Below are 10,874 nucleotides of genomic sequence, written 5' to 3' on the forward strand. Positions count from 1 at the left end.
TAATATTAAATGCCATTTATCCATATTACTTAAATTCATTTCACAAGATAAAATGACAAATTGGATATTTTAATACGGACTTAAAATCTAGCGTCAGCCTAAGCCACAGACCCAAACGCACCAAGGCCTCGTTTGATGAAGAATTTTTTGGGATAAAACTCAATTTTTATCTCAAAATCCAAACATTTTATCAACCATTAAATCAAATAATTTTATCATTTAAATACCAAAACTACTCTCTAATTTTATCTTCTCTCTCTAAACCATCATTCTCCCACCTACACCATATCTTCTAAAGTCATTCTAAAGTCAAAGGACAAATTAATCTTCAAATTTTAAAAACTAGTTTTTTCTTAGTTTTAATCAAACAAAGATTTTTGAGATAAAACTCAGACAAAATCAAAAAAACTCTTTCCTTGTTTAAGGCCCAAATGAGCTTATGTTATAGCAACCTACCTAGACTGGATTTAGGTATTAGGTAGGCTACATGGGTGTAATTAACCCAAAAAAAAAGAGAGGGTAAATTAAGTAATTAACCTACCTACCTAGACTAGACTGGATATAAATTATAATTATAAAATTAAGTAAATATAAATTATAATTATAAAATTAAGTAAAAAGATAAAATATGTGTGTAATTTTAATATTTATATAATATATGTTTTATTTTAATATATAATATTTAAATTTATTTTAATTATTTAAGTATTATAAATCTAATTATATTGATAAAATATATTAATATTTATTTGAGAATTTTTAATTATTAAAAAATGTGTAATTAATGAGTTTAAAAATCAGGATTTGAATATTTTTGAAAAATGAATAGAAAATAAGTATATTGAGAAAAAGTAAATAAAAGTTGGATAGATTGACAAAATTTTCAAATTGTACGGTGTAACTATTGAATGCCTCTGGGTCATATATCAAGAGAGGAGATGCATATATATATAAACTTGAAAGGATAAAAACATTTCATTTTTTCTTTCTGCTCAAAAGTGTACTTTGATTATTAACATCCTTTTATTTGTTAAAATTTATAGGTTATTAAAAGTAGAACCTTTAGGTGTTCATGTTAGTCTTAACAAACTTTATGTTTTTGAGAATGTTAGGATCTAGCTTGAAAAACTCCCATTTTATTATCAACAAATTACTCTTACTATATATATTTTTTTATATGAGAACATGCTCGATTCAATTTAAGATATAGCTCTTCGAGAAATAATGTGAAAGATAATTGCTTTGTATTTTAGTACAATATTATTGTTACATATTTATCAATTGATTAAGTCCTTACTTCATTTTGACTTAACTTGCCCTTAATTGGCATCTCATATAGAGCTAGAATATTGTGTCAAACATATTTGATTGCACTTGTTTTACTATGCATAAGCAGCATAACAATTATCTACCATCTTTTTAGATTGCTTACAATAATTGCATGGAGTTTACATTATTGATTTTTTCAAGAACTTATTTCTAAAATCTGTTTGAAGGCTTTGAGAACCTATATGTAGAAATGATTTTTGTTTTTTTACCTCTTATCCATTCATTCATTTACAATTATTATTTCTTTAGCTTAATCATCATGTATACTTCACTTTTATAGTTTCTATTGTTTCTACTTTATGTTGCCATAAATTGTGAGTTTCTGGCTACTTTTTAATTAGTTGAGTCCTATTTTAAGAAATCTCAAATTATGAGAAGAAGAGAAAAAATAATATTCTATATTTTTTAAGTCATTTCATATCGATTTGAATTGAACCGATCAAAACAAATCATTCATTTATGATGAGAATCTAGAACCTCATAAATTTTAAAGTCGATTTCGATCAAAGTACTTTTGAATGAGATCCTAAATTGTGTAGATAATAGTCAAATATTTAATATCAATTTTTATAAAATTTACATTAAATAATAAATTATAATATTCAAATATTTTAATATATAAAACTTATCTTAAATAATCGATTGTAATATTAAAATATTTTAATATATAAAATTTACATTAAATAATAGACAATAATATTCAAATATTTTAATATATAAAACTTATCTTAAATAATCGATTGTAATATTAAAATATTTTAATATATAAAACTTACCATAAAATAATAGACAATAATATTCAAATATTTTAATAAAATTTTATAAAACTTACCATAAATAATAGATTATAATATTCAAATATTTTAATATCATTTTTTTTATAAAACTTCCCATAAAAAATAGATATTATAATAAAAGAAATATTAAGAATAACTAATTATTTTAGTAAATAAAAATATTTAGATTAATCTTTACGTGTCTATGTACATAGAGATAATTAGATGAATACATTGTCTACTTGTGTGTCCAACCATATTTGTTGTAAAACTTATCATAAATAATAGATGGTAATATTCGAATATTTTAATATATAAAACTTACCATAAATAATAGACAATAATATTTAAATATTTTAATATTAAAATTTATAAAACTTACCATAAATAATAGATTCTAATATTCAAATATTTTCATATCATTTTTTTAATAAAACTTACCATAAATAATAAATATTATAATAAAAAATATTAAGAATAATTGATTATTTTAGTAAATAAAAATATTTAAGTTAATCTATATGTGTCTATATATAGAGATAATGAGATGAATACATTGTCTATTTGTGCGTCCGCCTCTCTACTATATTTCTTGCTTACCTTCAAAGGTTGAATATCTTTTTAAGAGAAAAGGTAAATAATATTTACTAACACACAAATAATATGAATCTATTTACTAACACATGAATAATATGAATCTCTAACTTAGTATTAGAATAATTGATAATAGTTTTTGTTAAGAGTTATTGTTTCGACGTTAATTATTGAACTAATTACGAGGTACTGTTTTTGCGGTTAACAGTTGAAGTTGCGAGCGAGTTGTCGCTTTTGTGATAATGGTTTCTTACGAGATATTGCTTTTCCGATAATAGTTATTTTACGAGTTATCACTTAGGTGATAACGACTCCATAATCTGACTAATTAGAGATTATTATGAAATATTTTGATATATTGAAAGAAATAATTGATATATGTATGTTTTTTTAATACTGTAAAATTTTATTTGACTTTGTTAGTTAAATTGTTTATGTTATTTACTCAACGTGTTAAGCTCATTCATTCATAATGGCTTATTTTCAGATGAAGACTTTGTTGATTAATTAAGAATGAAAAATAAGACACAATGTGAAGCAGTGACGGTAATATATGTTGAGACTATATATAACTAATACTCATAATTCTTTTAAATTATTACATTGACTGATTATGTTAGTTTGAACACATCTTTAATAATAGTTTGTTTTGCCTAGAATATTCTTAGTTATTTAGTTAGTAATGTTTGACCGTTGTCACGTCTCATTATAAATTGAGTTAGGTACGTTACAACATATTTTTACGCAACAACATATTTTTACGCAAGACATATTGTTAATTCGCATGATGATGTAATTAGATGAGCTTACATTAAAATTAGGTCATACCTACATTGTCGGAGTATTCCGAGATCTGGAAAATAACATCGTCGATTTTAATACTATTAGCTTACAAAATTGACATGATTGAAGTGGTTTATCATCAAAGGATATTTGTTTTTATTGATATCTCTTTGAATTAGACAATTCTCAACAATATGTCTTCATGGTTCAAAAGTTTAAAACATGTTAATGATGGAAGTAATTGTGTATTTTGTCTCAAGAGGGGCTCTAGTGCACAATAAATTTCAAATTTTGTTGTTGTTGATTTGATGAATGTAACTCAACATATAGTTAGTTATTAATCGAGAATCTTTTAAGCAAATTCAAAAGAATCGATTAAGGTTTGTAGCACAATTGAAAGTGTTTGCTGGTTAAATTTGCTAACATGTAGATTAAGAGGTTATTTTGAATATTTAAATTCTCAAACCGTGTTAATTTTATTGAGATGTTACAATTTTTTTAAAAAATGAAATAATGTTAGTAATGCTATTTTAGAGAAAGCTCTAATAAATACAAAATATATGTCATACGGAATTAGAAAAGAAATTTGACACATTATTGGTAATAAAGTCAGAAACAATATACGTTATGAAATTGAACATTATGCAGAATTTCATCGCATGTTTTATTTCTGACCATGTTATCAATAATGTGCGTAAAATTTCTTTTTTAACTTCGTGTGACTTATATTTACATTTTTTTTAGCTTTTTCTAAAATAATATTACATGTACTAATATTTTATTTTCCAAAAAAAAATTTAAATTTCAATAGAATTACCACGATTTTGAGAATATAAAGATTTATCATGACCTCTTAATCCACATGCTTGCAAATTTAGCACACTCTCAATTGTTCTGCAAATCTTAATCGATTCTTTTGAATTTGTTCAGAAGATTCTCGATTTATGATTTTATATATTTATTAAATCAACAACAAAATTTGAAGATTCATTGTGCACTGAGTTAGAACACCCTTCGTGAGACAAATATGTACACTTAACTCCATATTAACACTTTTTCAACTTCTTAACCTTCAACTATAATGCAAATTGTTGAGATTTTCCGAATACAATAATTTACACTATTATAGTTTTATATGAAATTTGAAGTAAGGACTTTCGACTGAAATACAAAGTAATTATCTGAAATTGAATTGAAAATGTTCTCATATAAAAAATAAAAAATATATAGTAAGAGTATCTGTTAGATAATAAAATGGAACTCATTCAAGATTGGTTCTAACATTCTCAAAAACCTAAAATTTGTTAAGACTAACATTGACACATGAATGTTCTAGTTTTAATAATCTACGATTATAACAATGTTACGGTTAGAAGTTTCACATTTTGGGCCACGGGCTACAGTCCAACGTAGATCCGCGATCCGCCCTTGACCACCATTTCCGAAAATTCTTACCCTGTAGTGCTGCCAATTAAATATATCAACTCAATTATACATTGTTAATGGCACTATTATATTTATCAGTACATTTGTGATTTACCTAAGTATTTATTGTTAGATGTTTGTATTTTAATTTTAACTTTCAATTAAAGTCCAACTGAAGCTTGTTGCTCTTTTTAACATTTTCTCAAACAATTACTTCTTGATCTTAATTCACTATACTTGAGCATAATCTGCATGAAAATTAGTATATCAACACTAGTGCTGTTTTTCTCCCATTTCATCCTTCAAATGTTGCTCAACTTGCAAGTTTCTTGGCTTCAAATAAATCCATCCTCAGTCGATAAATTTGTATGAAATATTATCTGTCACCATCAACCGTATAAATCCATTTATTTTTTTAACATGATGTTAATAAGTTTCACTTTATTGAAAAAATTGACACTGCAATGCAGTGGACATCACAGAATATGCTCAATTCAGTTCTTTACTGTCCAAGTAAGGTTCAAGAATCTGTTCATATGGTGAGATTTCTCCAAACTGCAACTTTGAGCAGATGCTTCTCCGGCAGATGTTGGTTCTATTAAGAACCAAATGCACATGTTTCCTCTCTTGGAAGTAAACATTTCTGTGATGAAGGATACTTTGCTTCTTGGAGATATTGAACCTGAACCTTGTTCACAAGTAAGTGGGGTGTACCTGCTAGTGGAAATGAGCTTTTAGGTTATGTTTACATTTACATCTCAGAGCATGTCTTGATTCTTGAATCAAGGGGTTTCAGCAGACCAGGGCTTTGAAGTTGATGCTTAAGTCTTAAGCTTTTCTGTGGAAATTGATTTGTTAAGCATCATTAGGTACTCATATATTCTAGAAAGATTTTCATTGCGAAAAGGAATAGCAGATGAAAATTTTCTTTCTCCAGCTATCCCTTGGGCTTTTGAGACAATCCAATTTCTTGTTAATGCCATTTACCATTGTTTTGATTTTGAAGTTTTTTCTTTTAATTTCCAAGGAGTCTGCCAACAAGGATATGAGTAGTTGCTTTTTAAGGCTACAGAATCTGAGAATTTCAATGATTTTATTGTTGTTCATGATCTCACTCTAGCCGATGACTTGTTCAAATAATCACTACCACTTCCTACATTTAATAATGAACCAGTAAGCCCTATTACTATTCTTGATGAAATAGTAGAAGTGTTGAAACTAGAGCCTCATGCTGCATTGGATGACATGGATTTATATTGCCAATTTCTTGAAGAAGGTTATAGCAACAAAGATAGCTTTTTTTCTTTCATTTTTTGTTACTTGATTAAGTGGGTGGTGGTGGATTGTTGCGCTAGCCTCCCAAAGGATTAGTCGAGTTGCACACAAGTGGGCTCGGATGCCCTGGTATCACAAAAATAATAATCAGTGATAACTTTTCTTTTTGCTAAAAAAAAATGCTGGTCATAAATGATTACAGCATATATTCTGTATATAGTTTTCTTAATGATGAGAAAAAAGTCCATAGATATTATTTCCTTTTGTGATAATTCAAAAGGGTTGAAGATAGAGGAAAACAAGGAATCTTTGACAATAAATGCTTAAAGTTTTCAACTGAAAGTGTTTTTACTGGGAAGACTGCTGCCAGTATGTTGAAAGGAAAAGGGAAAAAACTTACCAAATTCACATTCTGTGCTGCCTTCCTTGTCAAAATCAACTCACCAAATTCATGACAACAACTCTTAAATTCAATGAAGGCTTCAGAGAATATCTGTGAACCTGTTGGAACTGTTTTGCAGACATCGATGTATTGTGACAGTGAACAATAAGAGTTTAATGAAATAGAAGAATTTTGGGGGTGAATGTGTCACTAATATACAAGGTATATTTTGTTTATGACTTGGAAAAAGGGAGATCTTGAATTCATAATCCAAAAACTTCCATGTCCTGGTGTTGGCATTGCTCTATAATTCCTGAATGACTTCTTCTGTGTAACTGCTAGTTCTTCTTTCGATTCTTCAGGTTACGTAAAGTCATTACCAGTTGTTGACGCTCACCTTCAACCTCTGCAAATTTGAGGCTTATCTCTGAATATCTCTCTTGCATTTCTTTCAACTCTCTGTCCGAACTCATATTTTTTTCCTTGAGCTGTGCAACTTCTTGTAGCAGGTTGACCTCTTTTCCAGAATGTGTTTCTGGTTTACTGTGAAATACAGCAAGTTCATTATCATATAATCTCAATATTATAGAATGTTAACACTTTGAAGGAAAAGGCAAATGATAGAGAGAAAGTTCAGAATTTGAGAAAATACCTTTGCATGGATTTATTGGCAGTGTGCTCTGTACCGCCCATCATTAGATTTTGTAAATCAAAATCTCTAGTGTCTGCAGCAACATTCTCAGCACTTCCTGAATCATGAAACTGAGGAGAATATTTCCCATAGTAAGTTTCAGTTTGATGAATATAAATGGAAGATCTTTGATTACCCAAAGTTCTTTTATTTTGTAGGTATGTCCCATCTAGAATTTGCAGAACTTATTTTGAGAATTGCCTATATTGTGTTGTTTTATCAAAGTTTGAAAAGACAATACACTTCATATATATAGGTCTTTATGCTTTTAGGTTCTGAATGATCTTTTATAGTACTTGAGATAGTTTCTAGAGATATTTGTCAAAACTGTTTGGAAAAGTTTTTCATCTAATTGTATCACTCTTCTTTATTTGAAAGATGGAATAAACTTGATGATCATCTGGCTTTGATCCATGACAAGGATTCGAGGAAGTAAGGGTCATAAACTTTTCATCAAGTTTAGTATGAAATACATTTATGAACTTTGCAGACAATTGAATAAAGTAGATATATGCATTGCATTTTACATCTGACCCTTTTAATTGGAGTTGAATGCTTATGTCAAGTGAATTTATTGCCATACTAACCTTAGTGATTGTCTTTTCCTTTTCCTGCACATAAGATTCTAATCTGAAAACTTCTTTCTTGAGGTTTTCATTCTTCAGTTCCTCTTCAGCTAATCGATGCTTGAGCTGACTATGCTGAATTTGGTGTGCTTCTATGTCTGACAGTAATTTTTTTATCCTCAGCTTGTTTACATCCTTTAAAGACCTTGCTGCTTCTGATTCCACTGCCACTTTTTGTGCTTCCTTTCTCATTAAATCAAGTTCTCTTTCGAGCTTTTTTCTTTCATCATTCCAACTTTGCACATCCAATGATTTCTTAATATGCTCTGTTCCATTTCTGCTTTGACCTTCCTTGACTCTTCCCATCTCATCTCTTAGTATTTGACTTTCCAATGAGAAAGCTTTCTTAATTTCTTCCACATGCCTCTGTAGATTCTCAATTTGCACACACTTTTCTTTGAGTTCCTCGTTCATCTCATCTAGTTGTTTTGTTTTTGCATTTGTTTCATTCGAAAAATCTTGAAGCTGTAAAGCAAACTTCTCATCGACACGCCTTAGTTCTTTATTAGCCTTTTGCAGCATTTCTTCCAGAACCTCTTTCTGCAGCCGTAGATCGTTGGCTTCTGTAACTGCTTTGGTGGCCAATTTTTCATTCTCATCCAACTTTGTTTCCATTCCGAGAGAAATTTTTCTGAACTCCTCTTGGATTCTCTGTGCTGTGATGACATTATTCATTTTGTTCTTTCTCATGACATCCTCTGCATTGATAGCCCTCTGTTCTTGCTCAACTTTAGCATGTGTCATGCCTTCTAGGGCTTCCTCAAATACTTGTGTCTGCTTTATGAGTTCTTTCTCCATCTCTTTTACCTGGTTTTGCAGCTCACTAATGGTACTCGAAGATACCGACAATTCCAGTGCCTGTTTCTTGTTTCTTTTCTCCAATCTTTCCACCTCAAGTGCATAATCCTCTATAGTTTTCAAATATTTTAAGCACTCATTCTGCATCTTGACTTCCTCTACTGAGTTCTGCTCCAAATTTTGGGATTTTTCTAGGTTTTCTTTCTTCAAAGCTTCATATTCCATTACAAGCTTCTCCTTTTGCAGCTTTATCTCTACTCTGTCTCTCTTACATTCTTCCATTTCAATATGTAAGTCTAAAATTTTCTGTTTTAGAAAATCTACCCCGTCAGAAGGAGAAGCATCTTCAAATATGCTTCTGGATTTTGTTTTTGCATAGAGATCAGAAATGTCATCATTTTTCTGCATCAAAATCTCTTCAACGTCTCTTAGTGCAAGAACAAATTTAGAGTTGGAGTCTTCAGTTTTCTTTATCTTCAATCTCAACTTGCTATTCATGTCCTTTTCATTATTTAACTCTTTCCTTAATTTGTCTAACAGAATTTTTGAATTCCCAACCTCCATTTGTAACGACACTTCCTTATCACTGCTTCTGTTCAGCATGGTCCTCAACTGGTCAGCTTCTTCTATTAGTGTATGTCTTTCTTCTTTCAGGCTGGCAACACGTCTTGATAGGTCAAGTCCCCTTTTACCTTCTTTTACAATTTGCTTCCGCAGAGCCTGCACTTCAAGATCCGTCACTTCTGCCTGCCTTTGTAACCTAGAAGTTCCTGTTTCATGTCTCTCAACAATCCCATCAGATGCTCTTGTAATCGTCTCTTCGAGTAACATCTCCTCAGGACTGTTAATGGAGTCAAAAGTACTTCCATCAGATGCTGAACCCATTGAACAATCAGTGTTTGATCTCTGATGCATGTGGTTCGATGTTGCATACAGAGAAGTATGATCTTCATATTGAGGATTTGTCAAGCTTCTACCATGTTCTTCATTTCTAGTTTCCTGTCAAAGTGTCACAACTGTTGCTTATGCTAACTTGTCTTTCTATCCATGCAGGTATTTGTTCTCATCTTGTTACATTTTTCTGGACAAAATGCTGCTGATAGTGAAAAACAATTTTAGATTAAAACATACCTCAATCAAATTGTAAGTTGCATTTCCATCAGTATCTTGGTTCTGTCTCTCCACCATTGCAGCTTCATTTTCTTTAATGCATCTGAAGATCAATAATGAATGTTGTTGGCATTATTATTTTAAAAATGAAAATTCCATTAAAATCATAGCCAACGCTGACATAAGAGAATAAGAATTAATTGAGTCATTATCACCTCTGATCACTGTGTCCTTGCATTTTCTGAATTGTGACCTGCCCAAAAATAGATATGTAACCATTAACTTGATGTGTATGATGAAGAAGGACAAAGGGTTTGGTGCTACTCTACTACTTACATGCAAAATTGCTGAAATTTCTTCATGGTTGTATCCATAAAGGGACAATGAGACCAAGAGAGGCTTATCTTCCTCTAAAAAATCTGCAAAGTTTAGACAGGCTGATCCCAGGAAACCTGATTTGGATGATCCCTGCAGGATCCTTTATGCATTAGAGACCGACCATCTGAATAATAAGGTGAAATGAAATGTCAGAGTGATCTGAGACTTACTGTTGACAAGACAAAATGGTAAGCCTTCTCATTAATCCTTCCTGTTTCTGCTTCCCTTGTTAGTTTTACTGTTTCATAAACGGGACTTTCCCAGTAACATGATCCATCCACAATTTCAGCTTTCTCCAGCTTTACTGTTGGCTTACCTATATCAGCTGGAACTAGAGATATAGTGATCGATTTTGCCTTCAATTTCGGCACCTACTCTCATTATTATTATTACAGGGTATCATCCAGGTGAGTTTATCTCTTGTCAGATCATCAATATAGGAAATTTGCAACAACATTTTCATACTATATACATACATACCTGAGTTGCCTGAAACTGCAACTTGAAAACTGCTTTGATCTTGTTCTTTTCGCTTCTCCATCTTGTTGGCTTAAACATTTTTAGTTCAACTTTTTAAGCCTCTTAGGTCTTACCACATGAACTTCATGACTTGTTTCCTTCCTTCCTCAAGATGACAGATAATAATGCCGTTGATCCTTACTCACTACCATAAATGATCCCATGAAAGGAAATAATGAGAGGGTACT

The 10,874-nt window shown here is 30.3% G+C and overlaps 1 protein-coding gene across 1 annotated transcript; it reads right to left on the bottom strand.

Moving 5' to 3' along the window:
- Positions 1 to 6,354: 6,354 nt before the first annotated feature.
- LOC124930985 (putative autophagy-related protein 11) lies at positions 6,355 to 10,874 on the bottom strand. The gene is made up of 8 exons (XM_047471362.1): positions 10,648 to 10,874; positions 10,338 to 10,538; positions 10,126 to 10,257; positions 10,005 to 10,042; positions 9,811 to 9,892; positions 7,843 to 9,678; positions 7,217 to 7,326; positions 6,355 to 7,107 (listed from the first exon to the last, which is right to left on the bottom strand). Exons 1-8 carry the CDS (start codon positions 10,723 to 10,725, stop codon positions 6,903 to 6,905), a joined length of 2,682 nt encoding a protein of 893 aa, XP_047327318.1. The 5' UTR covers positions 10,726 to 10,874; the 3' UTR covers positions 6,355 to 6,902.

The sequence above is a fragment of the Impatiens glandulifera genome, chromosome 3 (genome assembly GCF_907164915.1).
Source record: "Impatiens glandulifera chromosome 3, dImpGla2.1, whole genome shotgun sequence".
NCBI lineage: Eukaryota > Viridiplantae > Streptophyta > Magnoliopsida > Ericales > Balsaminaceae > Impatiens > Impatiens glandulifera.